This window comes from Nansenia antarctica (assembly GCF_963989245.1).
Source record: "Nansenia antarctica genome assembly, chromosome: 4".
Taxonomy (NCBI): Eukaryota; Metazoa; Chordata; class Actinopteri; order Argentiniformes; family Microstomatidae; genus Nansenia; species Nansenia antarctica.
Window position 1 is genome coordinate 17,128,723 of NC_137689.1, and position 24,987 is coordinate 17,153,709.

Sequence of the window (24,987 nt, forward strand, 5' to 3'; positions counted from 1 at the left end):
CACACACACACACACACACACCGCTTCAGCCTCTCAAACAGAAGTTTTTAGCCTGCCCTCAAATGTCATTCCTGAGATGCACAGATAAGTATATATATTATGATGGTCCTTCATATTTTGAATGGAGTCTGAGGTCGCCCTCTCTTATGTCAATATTTGCCTTCCATGTCCAAGTTTCCCAGCGCCCCCGCACACGGACTGTTTATCCTGCTAATACGCCAGGAATGTAGAGAGGGGGACGCAGAGAGAGAGAGAGAGAGAGAGGTAAAGCGAGAGAGGGGAGAGAAACGAGAAAGAGAGAAAAAGAAAGGAGAGGCAGAGTGGGAGAGAAAGAGATTGAAAAGAAGAGACATACGTACATGTACAGTGAAGGAAAGGGGAGGGAAAGAGAGAGAGAGAGAGAGAGAGAGAGAGAGAGAGAGAGAGAGAGAGAGAGAGAGAGAGAGAGAGAGAGAGAGAGAGAGGGAGAGACTGAGAGGGACAGACAGATGGCCCCTGACTAACATCACCTGACAGTAGGGTCGCCGTCTGACCTCATCAGTAGGAGACACTGCAGGTTTCACAGGCGGTTCACCCTCAGGGGACATACTGGGGGTTACACACTAGGTCCTGAGAACACATCACACACACCAATACACGCAAACATACACTTGCTCACACACCCACACACACCCACACCCACTGTCTCAAACATACGCACACAGTGTGGGGCGATAGATTAATATGATTTAGTGTCTCTTCAGGCCAGGAATAGGTCCAGCAGGGGCCAGGATGGTGAGCAAAGTCTCTAATACATCTTCCCAGGGTCTTACAAGAGGAACACCAGCCAGAGGTTAGTCACGTTTCCTCAGAGGGGGGGGCGACTCCCACAAGGCTCCAAACACACATGATGGAACAGACGGAAGATAACAGTGTATTGTACCTCTGGTTCCACTCAAGTGTACTCTCCCGCAGAGAGGGAGAGAGATGGGCCTGGAGGATCCTTCAGTCTTTTGTCCCTTATCTGTTCTTCCCTCTACTGTACAGTAACACACACCACACTTAGCCCCGGCACAACCCTCACACACCAGAGAGAGAGAAAGCAGACAGGATGAGGGAAGAGAAGAGAAGGGAGGAAAGGAATGTAGGAGTTTAAGCCCCGATATGACCACCTCCTCCGGCCACACAAACATGACCCGAAAGATCCCCCCTGACACACACACACACACACGTGCGCTCCGCGCACACACACACACGCGCACACACACACACATACGCACACGCACACACACGCAAGCGCACAATCTTTCACAGGCAGTGTTTACGTAAGAGAGGAGCATTAGTGGAAGGCTTCCAGTGGTTTAATGACTCCAGAGAGCTCTTTCACATTAAGGGTTCTATCTGAACTTCATGTAGGACAAGATAACACTGACAATATTGTTATGGGAGAGAGGAGGGCAGAGAGTGAGGGGAGGGGGAAGTGAGGGCTTTGAACACAGTGAGAACAGAGAGAGGAGAGAAATATGTGGGGAAGGTCACAAGAAAGCATGAGGGAAGTGAGAAAGAGGATGGGGGGGGGGGGGCACGGGGGAAGAGGGAATGTAGTGCTAGAGAGAGAGCGAGAGAGAGAGAGAGAGCGAGGGACAAGAGGGAGGTACAGAGGGAGAGAGGTAAGAGAGGGAGAGGGAGGAGAGAGGGGTAAAGAAGGAGAGAGAGAGAGAGAGAGAGAGAGAGAGAGAGAGAGAGAGAGAGAGAGAGAGAGAGAGAGAGAGAGAGAGATTAGCAGAGCAGGGAAAACTGAGGAACACATGGCAGGAACCAAGCAGGAAATGCAACATTCCAATCTGGAAAGGCCGCCTCTCTCTCTCCGTCTCTCCCTGACTGTATGGAGCGTGAAGCCCCGTCTCTCTCTCTCTCTCTCTCTCTCTCTCTCTCTCTCTCTCTCTCTCAGTGTCCATTTCACGGGGCGAGTGAGTGAGATTCTCACAGTGGAACTGACTATGGAGAGAACCAAGCCAAGAAACTCTGACACATCTGTACTCTCTCACTCTCCCTTTACCTAGTTCCCTTCTTTCCATACCCCTTCTCCTTCTCTTCCCCTTTTTTCTCCATCCTTCACTCCCTCCCTCCCTCCTACCTTCCACACACATACAGTACACACTCCCCTCTTTCTCCTCCTCCTGCCACCACCCCCCCCGCCACCCCCACTCACTCACTCACTCACTCTGAGGTTGGACTCCGCTATGATTGATTAGAGGAAGGGGATTATGTTCCTTTAAACATGTGAGCAGAGGCAGAGAGAGAGAGAGAGAGAGAGAGAGAGAGAGAGAGAGAGAGAGAGAGAGAGAGAGAGAGAGAGAGAGAGAGAGGGGGAGAGAACAGCGTCCTCCACAGGGGCCACATTACTTCAGCTCCGCTGAGGAAACTCTTGGAGAAGTGAGACGGCCATTGTTTGGATAAGATGGGCCTCCGACCAGCTCTCTGTCACAATACCTCAATCTGTCAATCAGCTCACTTCACTCCACTTCTCTTTTTGTCTTCAGAAATAGACGCCCTGCGCAGCAAATATTCCCCCAATCCAGTTTGACCTACTTATCAGAGGCATATCAGTTCACTGTTTTTCTGAGAGTCCTTTGTTGGGGGAGAGGGAGGGAGGGAGGGAGGAGGAATCCAATAACCCCGTAGATTGAATAGCTGCAATCTGCAGCGTTGAGCTCCCTGGTGAGCGGAGCGGGCCGGGCCGAGGAGGAGGAGGAGGAGGAACAGGGGCTGTCGCTGCCTGGTGCTGCTCCTGGCGATGGGAGGTGATTTTTATCAGACTACTTTAAGACCTTTCAGTCCTTTGGCTAAATGAGAAACAGTCTCAGGGTCGCCATGGAGACCCATAAACGGACCTAACTCAAGAGCAGACAGGCCGTTTTGACAAAGCTACATGCTTCCTTTCTGGGGCCCCCCCCCCGCCCCTCTCTTTTTCCCCTCCCTCTCTTTTTCCAACTCAATCACAATCTCTATATTGTGGTTTCATTCCCCCCGCAACATACACACTCAACACACACAAATGTTCCTGATACACAGGCCCAACCTCTCAGAAACACAGCAACGACACCCCCCCCCCCACACACACTTATATACAACTCACTAAACCCCTTACCACACGGTACCAGACACACACACACACACGCGATAATGGGAAGCATGTGCTGCAGAGATGAGATCGCTCTTCATCTCTGTCACCAGGGCTTGTGGGCTGATTTGGCCTGACTCTCAAGAGTTACAGCGGGGAAAAACCCCCCCTCCTCCACGCATGCACGCACACCTCTCCCCCTTTCCACCCCTTCTTTCATTATCAGTATCTTACCTCCTTTTCTGCTTTGCTCTCTACTTTACCCCCTCTCCTCACCCCCTGTGCCCACTCTTCACCCCTTTCAACCTCAATGACCCCCCCCCCCCCCATACACACAACCATTACTGTAGCAGCAGTGTATTCATATCAAACCCGTCTGTCTCTCTGGTCCTATAATGCCAGATTTATGACTGCGAGGAGGAGATGGACTACAGTGAATGAGTCAGTCAGGGAAGTCCTGGTCCCAGTAGAGACTGGATGGAGCTACCACTGACATGCATCACACATGTATGACTCTACACCACTGACATGCATCACACATGTATGACTCTACTACACCTCTGGAAAACAGGGGGAAGTGGAGCAGGCACTTCATTATAACTTTGTCAGAAATCCGGAGAACACAGAGCCTACGGTGGCAATCCGATCCAGCCCGCGACAGGAAATGTTCCTGTGTCCAAAACAGTTCCCCCCGTCTGGGAGTGGAGCCGGATCTGGGGGATCAACGGATCACAGGGAAGTGACGGGTCGGTTTCGCCCAAAAACATTGATACCGCCCGAGACTGACATGTCCGCCTGGGGACTTGATGAATGGTCTGGCGGGGCTGACGTTGGGGCTGGGTTTGAGGATGTTTGTGTGTGTGTGTGTGTGTGTGTGTGTGTGTGTGTGTGTGTGTGTCAGTATGTGAATGTGCGTGTAAGTCAGAAAATGTGTGAGTCAGAAAATGTGTGTACGTGTGTGAGAATGAATGTGAGTCTGAAAATGTGTGTGTGAGAATTACTATGAGTCTGAAAATGAGAGAGAGAGAGAGAGAGAGAGAGAGAGAGAGAGAGAGAGAGAGAGAGAGAGAGCGAGAGCGAGAGAGAGAGAGCGAGAGAGAGAGAGAATCTAGCTCCATGCCTGATGCCTTCCCCCTCCCTCCCCTAAATGGGTAGCAGCAGTCTCCCACACTGTGACACATTCCTGAGCAGTACCGGCCGTCTGCTCCCTGGGGTTCACAGGTACATTGTGCTGTGTAGCCCCAGTCCCAGGCATTGGGTTACCCTCACTCCCACTATGAAAGCACAGAGGTATGCAATGGGTCTTTTAATAGTCCCACAGCTAGTTTCCTCCTCCACGCTAACAGTATCACAGTCTCCTCCAGAACAAAGAGCAAGAGATGGAGTGGTGATTCCAGCTGGGGGAAGATGGGGGGAGAGGTCATTGAGTTGACTCAACAATGTTGGTTTTAAATATGCCTGTAATGAGGTGGGGGGGTTAAAACACATATCGGCTCAGAGGAAAACAAGAGGCATTATGGGTCGTTACAACGCTGAGTCAGCAGACTGGAGTTTGAGCCCCCTCTACAGAGAGAGGGAAAGGGAGGGGAGGGGTGAGATGGAAGAGGGGGAGGAAGGGAGGGAGGGAAAAAGAAGAAGAGAGGGGGAGAGAGAGAGAGAGGGGTGGGGGGAGAGGGAGGGAAGATGGTGAGCTGAGATATACAGAGAAAGTGAGGGAACACAAGAAAGAGAACTGAAAAAGAGAAACGGAAAGAGAGTCAAATGGAGAGGGGAGTGGAACAGTCAGAGACATTCCAGTGCTGTGAGTCAATGGCGCTAGGCACCAGTTGGAGGCTGGTGGAGGTAGAAAATCAGAGGACTGGGCTCATTGTGATGCATGGAGCGGAATCGTGAATGGTATCAAACATGTGTTTTTTTTACGCCATTCCTCATTCCATTCCCGGCATTACAATGAGGGCCGTCCTCTGATGTCTACCTCCACCAGCCTCCAACTGCTAGGCAGCAGGCAGCACTGGTCTGGCAGACACGCACCACCACCTCTACGACTCAACAAAGCCCCGGCCTCCTCCTCCTCATTGGCTCAGCCGCACCAGGGGAGAGGCAGGGACAGGAAGGAAGGGGACAGACCAGAGCAGGCCAGGGGATAATCACACTAGAGCCCTACAGTCAGACCAACACCACCACCGCTGCTGCTGCTCATTGTTCTCTGTGTCATGTGAGCACTTCTTGGAATTCTGTCAACAGTCAGGAACCAAATCCTGGCTTTTTATTTCTGGTCCCACAGAATCACCATAGCTCTGCCTCTGGAATGTACGGTGGCGAAACACACATAAACACTTTGTAAAAGATGTGAAATTGGCTGGTATTCGAACCGTATTTGTATCAATGAATGATTAAATGAGGAGTCGTTTTGATTTGTAACAGGAATGCATAAACGGATTAATCTGTGATCTTCCACGATGGCGAAATCTAGGACAAATCCACTTCTTTCCCCTCACACGTCCCATAGAAGTGAGACCATGACACTAGGCTTAACTTTTAATCAAGTGACTTATTTGTATTTGTACTCTTATATAAGGGCCAATCAGCCTACCCTCAGTAGATGTAAGAGAATCCAGAATTCCCCCCATAACCTCCTGCATATTCTCACCCCCCCCCCCCCCCCATCCCCCCCATCCCTCTCACTCTTTCCCTCCCTCTCTCCATACATATAGCAGTCCCTTCCCGTAACTGGGAGCATATGTCCAGCAGCCATCTCCCTGCATGACTCCTGCAGCAGTGCTGCATTCCAGAGAGGAGCAGGCGTGACATCTGTCCATATTAACTTAACCCACACACAGAACCAGCAGGTTAATCATTTAACACACACCTCCTCACAGGCAAACACAGGGAAACGACGGCCAGACTATTGTCACACAACAAAGACCACAAGGAACAATGAGTGAGTGAAGATACACATACCGACAAATACACTCACTGATCACTCACTACACTGATCAGTTCATTCTGCTGCTGTGAATAGGAATGCCTGTTTGTTGACGAGGAACAAGTGAGAAAGCTTTTAGGAGACTCTGTGCGCACTACCTCTAAGACACTCAGTGTGCAGTGTTTTTAAAGTAAAAAAGGACATGATCAACCTCAATAAAGTACCTTGACCAATGAATAAATAAATAAATGATCATGGTGAAAAATGTTTATAACCTTTATCAATACACATTTATCATTGTTGACTTGTAAATACGGTATTTATGATGCTTCTTATTTGTGAAGCTAACACATGCTTACACTTGTTTATATTGTTTAAACATGTTGATAATGTTTATAAAGGCTGGAATACACATGTATAAAGAGTGTTTCCACTACCCATAAACATAAGCCTGTAAACACATAACTATAAAGCGTTACCAATGGTAGAATCAAACCGGAGCTTGGTAGAGGGCTATGTGGTTAACATCTGTGTATAGGTCATGAAGAACTCATATACAGTTACAGTCCTAATGGTTTACATGAAAGGGATGCAGGGGGCGGGGTGATAGATGTAAAGTGTAACAACTGTAGGATCTGGAAACATCTTACATGCTGTAACAATGTAGGCTATCCATGTGTTTTACCAAAATAATCCTGCATCATATGTATCAATGGAGGATCTCTCACACACATGAAACATGACCAACACTTTGAATGTCAATATAAGCCCAATAAAAAGTAGCCTAACTGTCAAGTGTCAGTAGACACTGACTGGCAAAGACGAGTCAAAACACAAGCATCACCATATCAAAGATCAAATGTCACTAATCATGAGCTGGAACGGCTGTTTTCTTCTTTTGACATTATACGCACAAACCAACATTAAAGCTAATGTGTAACAATCAACTCACACAGATCATGTAAAAACACAATGAAGCAACATGAATAGTGTTCTGTTATAGGGTACTGTTAGTTTTTTTCCTACCTTACAATGAAACTTCAGGGGGAGACTACACTTTGGCTCCGCTGCTGAGGTCCCCGATAATAATGCATTTTCACAGATACGCTGAAGAGCCGATAAGTGTGCGGAATTCGTAAAACATTACGCGTATAATTGTTGATATAATCCATCCATGTGAGGTTGCTTCAATAGTCTCCTTCGAAAATAAAATGTGCTCTTTCTCCCCAATAAAGCCTACACTTCCTCTCACATTTTATATTTCAACTGCTGAAAAAAAAAAGAGGAATCTGTTTTTTCCACTTGAGTGCGCTATGAAGGGAATGTAGAAAGAACGGCCCCCTTCTGCAGACCGCAAAGTCGCGGCAATAGCGTCAAGCGTGGGGCTCTGCATCTGAGGCCGGGCCAGACCAACCCCCCACCCCTGGTTGGAAACTAAAGAAGTCCAAAGTTTTCAGGAGGGAAATCCCTCCTTCTTCTGTGCTCTATAGGAAGTTGGCCAATTTCACTGGCGTTTCTGTTGGCTTTTGGAAATGTCGCTCAGGCATCAAGTAAAACGACAAAAGCCTTTTGTACGATCGGAGGAAACTCAGTGTGCCTTCTCGAATGCCTCTCAGAACGCGTAAATGGATATTCCAGTCACATTCTTTACGCGTCGCCCCGCCATCAAATACATTGTTGCGCTGTTCTCTCGTGCCAATGTTGTAGACCTGTAGCTACACTCCTTTGGAATGTGTTCGTTTTTTCAAAGTATAATACATGTAGCCAACTTCATGAATCTAAAGATGTACGATCTATTTGAAACGAGATGTTTTCCCTTCTTTTATAAACTCCGTTGTCCGGGCTTTTATGAACTCCCGGGTATCTTAATCAGATGCGCGTTTTTATAACGATTGGATGGGGGACTGCAAATAGGGGCCTCTACAAGTTGAAAGAGAAAGGAGATTAGATAGAGTAGGACTCGATAAAGGGGTCTCCGTGCTTCAGTCTGAAATCGATTATGCATGGTCTGGTGCTTAAAACGAGTCAAATAACTCAATTCCTTTTCTATCTCAAGATACCTTTATGTCTCCAAGGCAGTCGTGCAACTTGTCTGAGACCGGAGTTGACAGCATTTCGGAGCTGCAACATCAGCGCGATTTACAATTCCTGGACCTCTGTCAATTGCAAGGTCCTATGTAATGCATGTCAATGCATTGTAATCCAAACCAGTTTTTTTTTGTTATCCAAACATTTTTGTTATCCAAACATTATCCAAACATTACACATGCCAGTACATTACACATGCTTATAATGCATTTCAATGCATTGTAATCCAAACCTGTTTTTTTTGTTATCCAAACATTTTTGTTATCCAAACATTATCCAAACATTACACATGCCAGTACATTACACATGCCAGTACTATTTGTAGGAAAATTACCGTAAAACATTATGGGGAACATAATGGGGTGAGAGTAGCATAACAATCGATGCATTTGTCAGGGGAAAACACCTCAATAAGGTGCAATGCATTTAAAGCATTAATTGCTCTATGGAATTCCAAGATTATTCAAATTTAGTGCATAGCCTACTTTGTAAAGGAATGTTCTCTCTAGTGTACTAAGCAGGGTGTAGCCCTATGGTGCGCCCTCCTCATTGTGTACAGGTGAACAGAGGATGAGCACATGATGAGAATAAGCAGGGAAGAATGTGCCCATCCCAGGCAGATTGACCGTAACACATTATGGGCCGGTTTCACAGACAAGGTTTAAGCCTAGTCCTGGACTAAATCACACAATGTTCAATGTAAAATCACCAAGATGCTTGAAGATGCTTTTTAGTCTAGGATTAGGCTTAAGCCTTGTCTGTGAAACCGGATCTAGACTTGACAACTCATCAGGTCTAAAAGGGCACAACCCACACCTCACCCATGTGTCATCAAAACAGGCACAGGTCGGCAGTGATGTTACTTTCACTAAACAGTTAATTTTATACACACCACCTTACATGCTCAGACAGCCACACAATTAAAAACATGTATTCTGTATTATGTATATATTCGGTGTACTTATGGGTAGCTATTGATGATTGATGACCATAACACAACAATAATAAAAGAAGACTAACTCTTACAGGGATTTGCTGTCAGGTCAGACATTGCTTATTGAACTATTCCTATGTGCTTGAGCATGAAGTGAAAGTGGCTGTCTGGGGAATATCTCATGGAATGTGATGAAAACTGTAACTATCAAACTTACCTAACATTGAATCACCAACTTCCAAGAGATCCAGGCCGGACACAGAATTTTCTGTGAGAAAAAAATGTATGTTGATATTGTACTATCATTACATTATTAAAGGCCTATACATTATTACTATCTCATATGTTGTCGTTATTATACTTTAATAGTATATTTCTAATATATCATGTTGACTATTCAGTGTTTACAAATGACTGCTCAGATCTATCTGTAGCAAGAATGCGCTGTTTTGTCGTTGGTAGGGCGCGTTCACCACCTAGTGGTGGCCGCTATAAACTGCACACATGGGGCCTAAAGGAACGTTACGTGCCAACGTGCCCTCCTCCAAAGTTTAGGGAGTGTTGAAAAACCGGCACTTGAAAAGTTGAAAATCAAATATTAGTTGAGATTGTGATTTGATTGCACATTGGCGTTACAAATTGCGCACCAAACTTACCGAAAAAGTTATTTGCGCATTCTGGAAGCCCGATATGATGCATCCATCCCGCCACCTCCTCGGGACTCCAGTGTTCGACTGAGATCATTGTAGCTTATATACTTCTTCAGATCTCACCACTTTTGCTATATTCAGAGGACATTTGTTTTTACAACAAAGATATAGTACATGCTGCCTGTCCTTTAGAGTGGATAACGGACAGGCCTGGTGCCGCTACTGAATAGCATCACAAGCCAAATTTAAAATTGCCATGTAGACTTTCTGGCGGAGACTGTCACTTGTTTTGATACGTGTAGATCGTACGTTAGTCTAAATAAGCGAGAATTAACAGAGATCTCAGTTACAGTAGCCTGTATATAAAAAAAACACATTTTACAATACTCTGGTGGGCATGCAAGAACACGCAACGGAAGCCCCCGCAGATGAACAGTGAGCTACTTTTTACCCATTTGACCAACGCCTTTATGATGACACTGTAAACAACATATTGACACGTATTTCACGATCAAAGTAACAAGCCTAACATGTATGTAAAACTTACACTCGTTTCTTGATACAAATCCATATTTTGCCACGCGTTGATGGAGAGATGGTTAACGCACAAAACACCTCGCCAGGTGAGGGAGGAGCCTGAGCAAACAGCAACACTCCGGTGCATTGTGGGTAGTGTAGTTTACAGCCCTGCTGAATGTAGTTCTGACTCCTCACCCCCTCCGTCATCCTTACTGATCTAAAACCACAGGAATCTAGATAGCCATACGTTACTGGATACGATTTCGAGTGTTGTCTGACGAAATGGAAGATGGGAAATTCCACTTCAGACTAAATAAATGCACCCCTAGTTTGTATAATACAGGTCTGGGACAATTGGGAAGGGTGTTGATGTTACTGTAATGAAAGCAACATTTAAATCAAATTGTTAAATGAGGATTACAGCCGTATATTTATTTTGGTTTATCCCCTCTTCCATGAGAAATGTGTGAGATGTGGGCCCAACCATGACTAATGCTTGAGTGCTGTTCCCCAGTGTTGGGCAAGGACAGCTACATGTACCTAAACAGAAGCACTAGGGTATATTCGGTGAGGTAGTCCTAGGCTAAATCTCAATTTCAATTAGGAATCTCCATTGAAAATGCTGTTTAGTCTAGGACTAGGCCTAATCTAGGCCTAGGAAACCATCCCCAAAATGTTCAGATGGCTCCAGATAGAAAAATAATTCAAGTACCGGTAACTGGCATGACTCCATTGTGTATATAGACACATTTCCATTTGAACATTAAACAACTTTTAATCTAGATCAGAATGATCAAGATATTTTCTTTGATACACAGAATCAGGTTTGCCGGTTTGAATAGAATAGGGGAAATCAGACAGCTTGATCTGAGCTGCTCGATCTCATCCTGGATAGCAAAGAAGAATCTGGATCATTCTGATCCAGATTAAAAGTTTTGAAATACTGGGCAGAGATGAGACATGGTCACCCCTCCTCCCTCACCAAGACCCCTTCTCCATGGTAACCCCTCCACCCTCACCAAGACCCCTTCTCCATGGTAACCCCTCCACCCTCACCAGAAACCTTCTCCCTGGTCACCCAGTCATCCATCACCAATACTCCGTCACCCCTCCTTCCTCTCCACTCTCACCCACACCTTCTCCATGGTCACCCCACCCAGACCCCTTCTCCACCCTCACTCAGACACGGTAAACGATACACTGTTAATCATTTCCATAAATAAGCTAGACACGGACACCTTTCTTTCCTTTCCTTGTAAAATAATTTCCAATAAACTTTATTTATACACAAACCGAGTTTGAAATTGCCATCTTTTTAACACATACAATAAAAAACACCTCTAAAAGACAGCAATGGCCTGTCCCGGGTCTCCCAGCTACCATCTTCACACAACTTGTTTTCAACAAATGATCGCTGTATAATACAATATTACAATGTGCCCTCAGAATACAGTGGTTGCTTCCATTTTTAAGTTTTGTTTAACTTGTCAAACACAGTGCATTCATTATCAATGTCTATACATCTCTATTTTCAGAGGAATGAGTCGTATAGATAAGAAATATTAAGAAAACAGCAGAAAAGAAATAACAAAATGACTAGTATCAACAGCTACACAATTCATTTCCTTTTCATAGTTGTGTTTTTTTTTTTTTTTACAGAAAAAATACGGTGTCTTAAGGCTTATGCTGAATTGTATGGATTGTTTACCAGAAACTATAAGGACCGCAGAAAGAAAACTGCAATGACATACTGCCTTTTTGCATCAAACTGAACGAAACACAGATATTCAATTCATCACCATCATTCAAGAAAGTCTATTCTTACTACTGTACCGGAAAAAAAAATAGACAATCGAGGAGATTGCTCTGTCAAAGAAAGAAAGCAATTTGACCAGAAGCTTGTTTAGTTAGTTTTCCCCCGCGAGTCCCGTCCAGGTCATTCTGAGGGGATGGGGGTGGGGTGGGGGTGTATTAAGGAGACATCCAACACACACTATGGGAATAGCTGGCCTCTCCCAGTATTCAGATTATTATTCACACAAATGTTTCAGCAACTGGTTCTGGAATGTTACTCTGATGGAACGACAGCATCCATGGCTACCTGCCTTAGTAGTACTAGTAGTCAAATCATCACCACCGTTGTCATAGTTGAGGAGATATCGTACCCCAGCTCATCCCCCTGAGGGGAGACAAGTTCCTGAGAGCCCTGCTGCGGATGAAGAGGAAGCAGGGCTGGGGCGGAGGAGTGCAGAATGCTGGCGGTCGTCCAGGTGGGGGGAAAAGGAAAAACAGCCTCCGACTTTTTAACAAGACTTTTTTTTAATTTTCTTCGATTAAGTTCAAATCTAGTTCTGTACAATCCCTCTCAAAGACACTCTGCTGTCCTCCGTCTCGTTCAGGGTCCTCTTCCTCTTCCTCATCCTCATCCCCCTCCTCTCCTTCCTCGTCACTCTCGCTCAGAGGTCCGATACTGGTCCTTCCCAGCCCCTCGGCTGGTGAACATGAGCCTCTGAAGTCCCCTAGGAAGGGCTCCAGACCCATGCAGACATCTCCTCCGCAGGCCATCCTCCCCCCGCGCTCCATACAGCTCAACGGGTCTGTGCTGCGAGTCTGGGAACATAGTCAGAGAGCGCAATTGCAGTAAGAGAACAGACAAGACAAGGCCACTTAAAATGCATTGGCTAATAAATAAATACATATACAGATTGCTTCATTCTACATGGTGTAGAGATCTGAAATCATTCATCTGTACAGAAACTTCCTACTAATTTCATTTCCCCTGAAACACAATTTTTGTATTTGTTTTACCTGTGTCATCTTGGTGAAGTCCAGCACGGGTCGGGCGAACGGTCTGTCAGGGTCCCGGCGCCTCTTCAGGCCTGGCTTGAGGAGCAGCAGGTCGCAGGGCTGGGAGTGGCAGCGGGGGAGCTGGGGGGGGATGGCCCTGCGCAGCGAGGACGGGGTACTGCAGGCAGAGGAGGGCGACGCAGGCACAGGCGGAGGGGGCGCGGCTCGCTGAGGCGGGACCGGCGCCGGGGGCAGGAACTGGGCGGCAGAGTCTCTGATAAGGACAGGGGACAGGGAGAAGCGGCGGTGTGGCGGGGGAGGGGGGTGGAGCGGGGAGGGAGAGGAGGAGCAGGACGACGGCGAGGGGAAGAAGCAGCAGCAGGCACCGCCTCCTCCAGCGGCGTCACTGGGGTCCCAGGGGAAGTTCCAGGGCAGCGGGGAATCGGGGGAGAGAGCAAGGCTGAAGAACGTGGGGCTGGAAGAAGAATGCAGCGAGGAGTTGAGAGAAGAGCTAGGAGCACGTAGCGGACAGGGCCCCCCCGCTCCCCCTCCACTGTGGCACTGGCGATTCACGGGTGTCCAGACCTTGGACGCGCTGGGGCGCCAGGTGTAACGGCAGCGTGAAAGGTCCTCTGGCACGGACAGTGAGCGACAGTGGCGTTTGGGGGGAGGCGGGGGGGGAGGGGGTGCACCGGGAAAAGACAGGTCCGTTGCTGAGGTGCTTGGGACCAGGGGCCGGTGCAGGGATTCCCCCTCTGGGAGGTGGGTGTCAGGGGGGACCGAGGGGACTGGGCCGGGAGGGAAGCTGGAGCTCAGCACGCCCTGCAGGCTGGGCTTGGAGGGAGGGCAGAGCTGCCAATAACTGCTTTCTATGGAGAGAGAGAAATCACACTATTAGTAGAAACTACTGTTGAGGTATATGTTAGATTAGATTAACTCCCCAACTTATTTAAATGTCAGTATAGAGTAGTATATAGAACTGTGATGAAGCTTGCATGAAGCACAGTGGGCTGCTAGGTTGAAAGATTCCAAATGGGTGATAATAGGTTAAATAAAAGGAAGGGTAACACTTGGCACACCGCATCTGTGTAGTTATGCTGTAGTTACTCTAATAGTGACAATATTGTATTAACAATAGCATGGACTGTTTAGTGTTACTAGAGAAGTCGAATAAGGAGTCACACAGGAAGCTAGTTGAACTGCCACTTTCAGAGGTGAAATTCTTGCCTGCCAAATCTTCCGAAATGGATCACAATGAAATTAAGTCTTAGATTTTATTGTGTTATCCTTGTTATTACATTCATTAACAACTATGTTTTTCTATGCTTTGTCTACAGGTATTTCTAACTCCAATAAACCAAAATATTTTAAAAATCAAATACTCACCAGGCATCAATCCATCTGTGGACAGGCAGATCCCTAGGTTGTTGGGGTCCAGGAGAGACTGAAAGACAGACACTCATTTAGAGGGGAACATGGCAGAGAGGCTCAACAGACCATAGGATGACATGTGAACAGACATACATACATTTCAGATGAGGACTGAAATATGGCCCAGTCCAGAAACAACACCATAGCCCATTGGACCCCTTAGACACTTGTGTAGATAGAACACAATTGGATAAGTAAAAGGGAAGAATTACTGCCTGCTACCTTGTTAATAACCGTCCAATCCTTTCAGGTCTACAAAAGTGTCTAGGGACTAAGCTAGGGGTCGTTTCTGGACAAAGTTTATGATTTAAGACAGGCAAAGAGTGAGCGACTAAGTCACCGCACCACGTTGAGGGCCCTTTGGTGAGCGTTGCCGTCCAGACTATGATTCCTCAGGCGCTCCAAGATCAGCGTAACCATGGCATGGTGGCGTGGAGCTGGGGAGGTGGGGGGCGGCGGGGGACACAGAGGGGAAGGGGAGGGAGGAGGAGGAAGAGGGGGGCGTCCCTCGATCTGTTCGTCCGTCTGACTGTGAGTGGCAGAGCGTCTCTGGCACCTCCACGACTCCTGTGGGCCAGGCTGCCCTGCCCCAGCCTCACTGGGACATGGCTGTCACTGGGGTCAACTCACCTGAGGGGAAAGGCAGCGGCAGTGGGGTGAGGTGAGGTATTTTCCCCCTATGCAATGTAGAGAGCACCTAGAAAAGCACTATATAAATACCATCAATTATTAATAATCATTAAAAGTTCAACACACACTGGTAACAACACTCATTGTATTCTGAACAGAGTATGTCATTGACGAAGAGGCCTGTTCAAGCAGATTTTTAGATTACATTTTCATAATGCTGCTATACTAGTAAAGAATCCCTGAATAAGGCACTCGTCTACATACACACTTTGAAAAATTCCCCAGACAAAAGAAGGTTCATAAATGCTCAATCACTGAGCAAACCTACAGGAAGGAGCCAACAGACATGTGTTCTGACACTGTGGGGTACAGGCAGGATGGTGACAGGTGTCTAGTCTGGGTTAAGCATGCAAACTCAAGGAGGCCTGCTGCTCCTGGGGTTAATGAGGTCCAGTCTTATTAACCAGCTACAACGGTTGATTAGATCTCATTGGGTGAGATAAATATCAGGCCTATATTAGTAGCTACCAAGCAACCACTGTCTGGTGGGGTGGGGGGGGTTGGGAAGACCGCTAGAAATCAATTAGCTAATTGGCTGGCTTGAAGTCCCATCATCACCAACCTTTTCCAGCAAGCTTTAAGTGCCCAACTGATTCCTTATCATAGCTAGATTTGAAGGTCGGTCCAAAAAAACAAACACCACTCACCCAATCGCTTGCTGGCGACGCTATCTCTAAATTCAGGTGATACTAGGCCTATTGGCTAACGTTAGCCGCTACTAGCTTTGCCCATAGATAAACCCCGGGCCCTCATAGTAACCCAGAACAATACATGTATGGCGTGCAAAGCCAGACGTGAAATCAAACTAGAGCTATTTAGGAATTGCATTAGCGATTTAGTCGAGCTGTTGATTTCGAGCAGGCAGCTTGATTCTCCAAGCCGCACTCTTCTGAGACAATCAAGCTCTCCTCTCTCTGATAGAGCTAACCGGGGTTAGCTTAACGCAAAGCGCAAATTGACATCTGTCTGCTCTGCTCTGGCTCCTAGTGCAGTCAACGAACCTGCTCACACACGTCAACATACACGTTAGTGATCATGCAATATCCGAACCTTTCCTGGAACGAATGAACAATACATGCAATGTAACGGTAGTGCCTGTGGTCCCCGCAATATCTGCAATGAAAGCAGCTTAGCAGAATGAATGCATTCGCTGCCTGCACACCCTTGGACCGCTGCACGGGTGATTCCTAGGACGCGTGCTAGCAGCAAAAACACGGCCATGCAGAATATGATGCAGTAGCTATAGTACCGTTGGCTACGTTATATTTCCTATCAATGAAGCTGGTATCGTTAACCTTTATTTTGTATTTTTTTTTGGATGTAATTCTGTTCTTACCTTGACGACCGAGACCACAGCCAGACCACCACCAGACCGCTCGTGAAGGATAAACCAATTCGGAGCCTCTGCAGCTCGCGACTAGCCTCGCTAGTGTGTGTGGGTCTATCTACGGGTCTCCGATGGATTGACCTATTAAAAGCATAACATGTACCGGACCCGTTCGGTTGATTACAATATCTGGAACATGAATGAAATTAACAATGAAATAGAATCAACTTTTCATTTAACATATCCGAAATATTATTCCGTCTCTGTTAAAGCATCGCGTACAATCAATTCACACCGTCGTCCATTTAAAAAATAAAAAACAACGTTCACACGCCCGTGAGCGATTGGAATTCATAAATAACATTTACGATGTGAGCGAGAAGGGGGGGGGGCGCCCAAGCAGTGGGAGGATTCAGGGATCATTTAACACAAAATCTAAAACTGGCCAACAATGTTCTTCAATGTGATCTTAGACCAAATGAAAACAAAAATGTATTACAAAAACCGTAAAGCATCACAAGGTTCCATTATCGTATAATATCATGCCCTAAAAAAATCGCACAAATTGGTCTAAGCCGACATGGCTATAATGAAGTGTGGGACTTGTAGTTCATGATATAAATGGATGGATGTGCCGGTTGTTTACTAAATAGAACATATTAGTTATGGCAGACATGATAGTATGGCCCCCGATCACTCTCATGCAGACAATAGCATGAAACTCATTCGTTATTTAGTTATGGCATGGAGTGCTAGGAGCATTGGCAACTCCGGGCAATCAATCTGCTTGAAAATTGGTGTCTCATTCTCCACGGTGTGGCGTCGATAAAAAAAAGAAAAAAGAACCAGCCTGCCACCTTGTGTACACCGAGTGTAATACAGCTAGTGTTGCATGCCCAGAGATGTTTCGGCAGGACCTGTAATCTAATGATAATGAAAAAGGCCTTGGGAAAATGCATTAGCTATTATTTACTACTTTGAGATATGTAATGGAGATTGTTTCCAAACCAAACAGGTCAGGGTGAGAAGGCTATTATAGCACCTCAAGAATATTTGGTGTGGGACAGAGAGAATCCCATCAACTTCACCATTACATGTATTCAATTCTTGTACTAGTTAAAGGACTGATTGACATCTGAAATACATTCAGTTTTGAACAAATCTTTATTAGTTTTGCTTTGCATCAGTATTTAAGTTCACAATTTAGAAGAAACACAAAGTAAAAAAACCTACAAAACAAAGTGACAATATTTCCCCCATCAAAATTCTGTTTTGAAAAAAACAGCAAGGTGTTAGACAGAGAGGATGGTGCATAGAAGACCTAGTGGAGAGAGCCTGAGGGACAGATAATGGACTGATGAAACACATGATCAAGGTGAATGGCAGGTGGGCCAAAAGTAAAAGTCCAACAAAGAAGATTTAGGAGACAAGAACAGAACTGAGACGGTGAGGAGTGACTTTCTTTCTGAGACAGTGACAGAACAATCCAAGTGACAGAGAAGACTTAACATTGAACAAATAAACAATTCAAAAAACACTGATTATTACCGTGGGTCCAAATAAACACATATCATGCATTTCCATTGATGACTAGTGAAGCAGATACTGCTTAAATAACGTGTTTGATACAAAACAACAACGTGTAAAAAGTGACCCTTAAGTGACACGATCGCAAAGTGCTCTGTCCATGTTCGACTGCACAGTCATCCCTCAGTCTGCTCAACACCAAGTTCACCCCTGATTTGAAGATACCCTACTATGACTGACATTAACAGTATGGTTTCCACAGTGGGCGGATCTCCTCATGCACCTGTTGGTTGTGGGAGTGGTCAGTTTCCAGGAGGAATCTCAGCCATCCCAACACGTTCTCCTCAGCCGTCAGGTGACCCCTGAAGGAGTAACCCAAGCCTGGCTGCAAGGATGGGACCAGAGGACTGGACACATCCATCTACAGAGAGACAAAGCCACACACTGAACTGACATCCATCTCCAAACACAGATACAGTTAATCCAAGGCCTAGCACATACAGTACGTAGGTATGTACAATACATAGTACAAACAAACACACATACACGCCCGCAGCATCTTCATATCAAACCCGTCCATCTTTCTGGTCCTATAACACCAGATTTATAACGGCAAGAAATACCTCTGGTGACATCCAGGGAGTGTTGAAGGCCACTCCAGTAGGTTTAGTGGTCAGAGACATGTTGTAGTCTGATGGCATTTCTCTCTCTCTGGCCTTCTGTTCATCCCCGGCCTTCTCTTCATCTCCACCGTCCTCATACAGCTTACAGTTCATCTGCTCCAGCAGCCCCTGCCTGCATAGTCAAGAATACATGATGGTCAACATTTGGCCAAAGAAAAAAAAATACTATTTACAACTGTGAAAAACATCTCATATCCAATACCTACAGTTGGTCAACTGGGTCCTGTCCCTCAGACTCCCCCTGTGTGGGGGGGTCCCACGTATGCAGAGCTCTCCGCCATAGCCGCACCTGCATGTCCCAGGATCGCCGGCTGTATTTCCTATACTTGTTTGGAGTGGATGGATGAAGTCCAGGGATCCTCAGACGCCTAGGACAGTAGATAGATGGGTTGGAAGCACATCAGGGGAAAATCAAAGGACTGTCTCATTGTAATGCATGGAATGGATGAGGAATCGTATCAAATCACTCCTTATTCCATGCATTGGAATGAGCCTGTCTTCCGATCTCTACCGCCACTGAAGCACATTATAAATGACTTCCATCACCCTCAGAGAAGCTTTCCTTAACCCCATCCCATAAGCAGGATTGTATGTATTGAGCCCTTAGATTAGAAATTGCCTATACGACCCAATTAGTGAAATATGTTTAAATATGCAGACACAGACAGTGGAAAACGTTCTCATACTTGGGAACTTGCTGCAGGTAACTCTGGTAGCCGGACGTGTTCTTGCCGTACTGAATCTGTTTCTGCCGTCGTTTCAGAACTGATTCGTTGCCCTCTATGTGGTCTGGGTCCAAGTTCCGTGGGCTCCAGCACATACCTGACTGGCCCCTAGAAGACGGAGCAGCTTTAAAGATAGCATAGTCTACTCTAAAATACCAGTAAATAACAGAACCTTCAACTGGCTGGGGTACTGGGGTCCTTAAAACAGAAGAAGATTCTGAAGCATCATCGGTGGGTTCCTAACCTCCTTATTCCATCCATGTCCTCTGTTCCTACAGCCACACTAGATGTGGACATCCTCAGGATGCACCTCTCCAGGATGGAGGATCTGACCGGGGAAAGCAACCACATGAGATCAAATTATCAGAGAACTACAGGTGGCATGAAACATCAAGAGTAGACATCCACGCGGTAGAGGCTGGTATACAGTACAATACTGTACCTGCGAGGCTTGTGTACAGCAGGGGCACATCCTCTGTCCTCATGCAGAGTGGGAGTGCTGGGAGACATGCTTGGGGAAGCATTACTGAAAGACGATATGAAATAGGGAGAAAAAAAACAGACATGTGGATTCCTTTCTTTGATAGGTAACGGATACTTGACTACTGTATTATTTGGATAGAGATCTTTTGGAGGAAAAGCATGCATGTTCAAAGGTCTTGCATCAGAAGCAAATCCAGGTAGTTCAGTCACACACACTGGTCTCTCCTTGCTTAAAAAGCGCGTGGAGTTGCATCCGTGTACGAAAGGCGCTATATAAATAAAGTTTCACTTCACTTGCTTACCTGACCAGGCTATCATACACAGAGCTACAGCCTGGGAGAAGCCAGGGTTCTGGGCTGCATGAATGAGAAGGTGCTCTGGTTTTGAAGCCAGGAGGAAGATCTGGGGTGCCAGACCACAGAGGCGTTGACCAACACCTAAATTAGCAGCACACGTGGACACAGATGTTAGGACATCATTGAAAAATGAATGTGGGTAATTAAAGAATATTAGTAGTACTACTATATTCTTTAATTACTACTATATATATATATATATATATATTAGTAGGCTACTATAGAAAATGCCTATAATAAAGGTCTAGAGAAAGAGGGATTGCCAGCATGCTACACTAATTGGAAATAGCACAGTCGGTAATTTCTCCAAACGATGTCGGGTCAATGGCATTTTCGGCTTGTTTTCTCAGTGATGCTTTTCACAAAAGGATGGATAAATTGAGAACAAACTATACAGACCTCGGCTCCATAAATTGATTTTGAAATGCGGCTCCTACGCGTGTTGACATGACGAACCAGGCTGCAGGCAAACAATAAGCACGCCATTGCTTCTGAGGACAGGTTTAAATGAACGCCAGGTGACACGTGGGCGGGGCCAGGTGAGCCCACGTGGGCGGGGCAGGGTGTGGCTTCCATACCTTCACTGTAGTAAGAAATATTAATATATATTATTTAAATATTCATTTAAACTGTACTAAATCAATCTCTTTATTTATCAGATGATTATCAGAAAATAATGATACATTTTGATATAATATTAAGATATAGGTCATGGTCTAAATTATTTTGTTACTGGTTCAGTATAGGGGTTATGGAGATGGCAGGGTTACCACTTCGGGTTATGTTTCAAAATCACAGATTAGGCTTTATATCAGAGACTGTTAACACCATCTCTCGCTTTTTGATATACTTGCTAAATTGGGCATGTAAACCAAAACTACGATTGACTTGAGAAGGGTCCAGCTGGATATACTTCACCCCCAGGCTTTGCGACAGTGTCGTATTCCGCAACTGCATTAGAGATACAAGATGGCGTCAGGCAGTGGGGTATGTATGTCGTCTATTTGAGTAATTTTTCTCGCTTAACGTGTTATATTTACGACTTCAGTATGGTATAATAAGTGCATTTACTTGTGCATATCGTAACTAAAGTACAGCAGCGTTAGATTCTGTAAGTTCCCCAGTCGTAGATATAAACCTCAGGTGTTTTATTTGTATAGTATAGTATAGTGGATAGTGTATATAGCCTTCATTCATTCATAGTGGCTGGCAGTCCTAGCTAACGTGCTGTCTACCAGTTGTTGGCATTGTTGTTGTTTGTCTTTGTGTCAGTATGACTATAATCGCAAGTTACATTCAAGAAGAAGTATGATTTTGTAGCATTCAAAAGTTCAGTATGTCAATACTATAGATCGTCATCATCTGTCTGATATCTAACTTCTTTCCTTGTTTTCCTTTTGGTAAAGTCCAGTGGTGGTGGAGGAGGAGGTGGTGGTGGTGGTGGTGGTGGCAATAGCAGTAAGAATGACTTTCGTCGGAAGTGGGATAAAGATGAGTATGAACAGATGGCTCAGAAACGTCTGGATGAGGAGAGGGACAAGAAAGATGGTGAGTATGCTTCAGTAGTTTACATTTCCAGCAACAACTTTGGACATAAGAAATGTAAAAGTTATCTCAAATTGTGGAATTTACTTGGTAATCTGTAGATGAAATATTGCAGGAAATGCAAACTCTAAACTGACAGCTTCGAAGTAAAACGTTCAATTTATGTCATCAGTGATACTTATAGGAGGAATGACCAGTAATCACATGTCTTGAACACATAGGACTTAACAGTGGTAATCATTATGTCCCCCTATATCCAGGCAAGCCAATGCCCCCAGTCAAGCGAGAGCTCCTGCGACACAGGGACTACAAGGTGGACCTGGAGTCCAAGCTGGGGAAAACCATCGTCATCACTAAGACAACACCACAGGCGGAGATGGGCGGGTAAGAGAGGCTCTCCAAGGATGCCCTTTACAACCTCACGGTTGTAATTTGTAACAGCAAATGCTTTCTTTTTACCAATTAAACCCTGCCAGATTGTTGATTTCTTCAAGGAAGGATGTAAGGATGCATTTAAAGGGTATTCAAACGAAGTTCATAATTTTGTTCTCACCTCAATATTTGGGTTGAGGAAGAACACATTAAGCATATTGAGAATGATCCGGATGAGATCTTTTTTGTATATATATATACAGTATATATATCATTTTCAGTTTTTCAATGTTATACACAAGACAAACTAACAAACACCAAGCTGCCAGACATACATGTCTAGTATGACTTGGTTCAAAGCAATTCCCAAAATGCTACATCGTCAGGTATTACAAGGGTACAAGAAGAGTACAAATAAAGTAAAAAAAAAAAGGCTTGCATCACTACACTTGCATTCACCCTAACCCTAACCCTAATCAACAATTTTAAAAACGTTTTAAACTTTTTGCAAATGAGGACGGAGCCAGAAAAGACATGCTAGAGAGCCGTATGCAGCTTTGCATGTGTCACATAATGGAGAAACTGATGGATAAATTCTGTGTAGTTTGCGGATGAGACATCATTGATGTGTACCTTGTCCTTGAACATGTGGAATACAGGCATTATGTGGAATACAGGCATTATGTGGAATACAGGCATTATGTGGAATACAGGCATTAAGTGGAATACAGGCATTAAGTGCTAACCTGTTATTCTATTTTCCCACTCAGTTACTACTGCAATGTGTGTGATTGTGTCGTGAAAGATTCCATCAACTTCTTGGACCACATCAATGGAAAAAAACGTGAGGATGCACAACACTGTCATTCAAACGTTCACAATAAACCTAATTAATTTACTGTAGATCTTATTATAGTACACCTTATTGGTAACAAATTCTCTCCTGTTATTGTGCAGACCAGAGGAACCTGGGAATGTCCATGCGTGTGGAGCGTTCTTCATTGGACCAGGTGAAGAGACGCTTCGAGATTAATAAGAAGAAGATGGAGGAGAAGCAGAAGGAGTATGACTTTGAAGAGCGCATGAAGGAACTTCGAGAAGAGGTTAGTCAATGGACGCTGCGGGCAGGGATACTGTCAGGCTGGCTTTCAGTATGTGCTTTAGTGAACTCCCCTGTCGTTGTCATGTCAAACGTGAGATGTATGGCATGATGACGATCGTCCTAGGAGTTGGCGAAAGCGCATCAACATCTGTAGCCGGGCTAGAGGATGTGTTGGGGGCGGCTGTGGTGCCGAAGGTAGAGCCGGCTTCTAATGATCGGAAGGTTGGCAGAACGGCGGTTCGAAACCCCGGCTGGCCACATGTCGAGGTGTCCTTGGGCAAGACACTGAACCCCAAATTGTCCCAATGGGCGGGCCGGTGCCTTGCATGGTAGCTTTCAGCCATTGGTATGTGAATGTGTGTGTGAATGGGTGAATGAGAGGCGCTTTGGAATAAGGTGCTATATAAGTCAGTCCATTTTTGTGTAAAACTAGTTGACCGGTCTCTATAACTCAGTAGTTTCCAATATCCTGAAACCACATTGGATATATCAATCTCTCTGAATAAAACATTTATTGAAAGTCTATAGTTATATCAAGTTGTCTGATTTAGTTGGTAGCAGAAATATAACACTTGAGTTTGGTGCAAATTATCTCTGTTCAACAAACAACACTCTTAACTTTGATCCCTGCCTCTTGTTCTCCTAGGAAGAGAAAGCAAAAGCCTACAAGAAGGAGAAGCAGAAGGAGAAGAAGCGTAAAGCAGAGGAAGATCTGGATTTCGAGGAGGACGACGAAATGGCTGCTGTGATGGGCTTCTCAGGATTTGGTGGTTCCAAGAAGGGTCACTGACTCAAAGACTACCTGCATTTTACACCTCCCTTTATAATCTTTCTCCCACTCGGCCACTCACAGTGAACCACTGCTGCTGTCTGTGTTATTCTATGGCTGGATGCATGTGAAGTGTTTTATTCCCACGATTCATCAGTCACTGATTACACAGTTATATACATACATGAGCATAAGATACAGCCAGAGTAACGCTGGACCAGCGTTTGGTTTGTAGAATGGGAAAGATCTTTTTTTTTTCTACTGGAATAATTTGTCAACATAACACAATTTGTAACTTATTGGGTATTTGATATCAAACCTACATGGCCAAATGTCCACTGTGATATTTTTGTTCTTTTTTGTTTGTTCTGTATCTTATAACAAGATCCCTTTGGCTTCAGTTACGGTACTTGTGACCATTTGTCACAGTATGACTTTGTTGCACTCATTGCATTACAGTATCTAGTATTTCTGTAGTGTGTGCAAAAATATATAGTGGTTGTTTGTTTATTTTATTTCAATTTGTATGTATTTTAAATCAAAGATGTGGGTTGTTGTACAGTACATTTAATCTTTGCCTTTATGACTGTTGGGTCCCTCAATTATAACTCACAACAATCAGCTCCTGTAATAAATGCCACCTAGACATGTGTGGAAAATGTGCTGTAGAGCTTCTTTTTCTAGAGAAAATGTTTGTGTTAGCACTGATTCATATAATAAACCGATTTACTTTGTAAATGTTTTGCTGTTCTTCCTTTATATTTCTCTATGTCTTCAATTCATGGTTTCTGGACATGTTAAAGATTCAGAGGAACCTTTAAATTAAGTTATAAAGTTAAAGGTTCCTCTGAATCTTTAACATTCAGAGGAATGTTAAAAGCAAAATGCCTGTAAAAGCAATGCTTTTCTTGAAGTTCATAACTGTAAAATCTGAAAATGTACAGAAAGAGTAGCAATGTTCAATGAAGTT

At 45.0% G+C, this 24,987-nt stretch overlaps 2 protein-coding genes across 2 annotated transcripts; one reads left to right on the plus strand and one right to left on the minus strand.

The window, feature by feature from the left end:
- Positions 1-12,100: 12,100 nt before the first annotated feature.
- fam53c (family with sequence similarity 53 member C) lies at positions 12,101-16,648 on the minus strand. The gene is made up of 5 exons (XM_080530437.1): positions 16,465-16,648; positions 14,784-15,068; positions 14,394-14,451; positions 13,029-13,876; positions 12,101-12,830 (listed from the first exon to the last, which is right to left on the minus strand). Exons 2-5 carry the CDS (start codon positions 14,856-14,858, stop codon positions 12,540-12,542), a joined length of 1,272 nt encoding a protein of 423 aa, XP_080386563.1. The 5' UTR covers positions 14,859-15,068; positions 16,465-16,648; the 3' UTR covers positions 12,101-12,539.
- A 5,025-nt stretch (positions 16,649-21,673) lies between these two features.
- On the plus strand, positions 21,674-24,749 carry LOC308155151 (zinc finger matrin-type protein 2). The gene is made up of 5 exons (XM_080528401.1): positions 21,674-21,777; positions 22,035-22,158; positions 22,917-22,990; positions 23,104-23,249; positions 23,895-24,749. The coding sequence occupies exons 1-5, from the start codon at positions 21,735-21,737 to the stop codon at positions 24,036-24,038; spliced, it is 531 nt and encodes a 176-aa protein (XP_080384527.1). The 5' UTR covers positions 21,674-21,734; the 3' UTR covers positions 24,039-24,749.
- Positions 24,750-24,987: the final 238 nt, after the last annotated feature.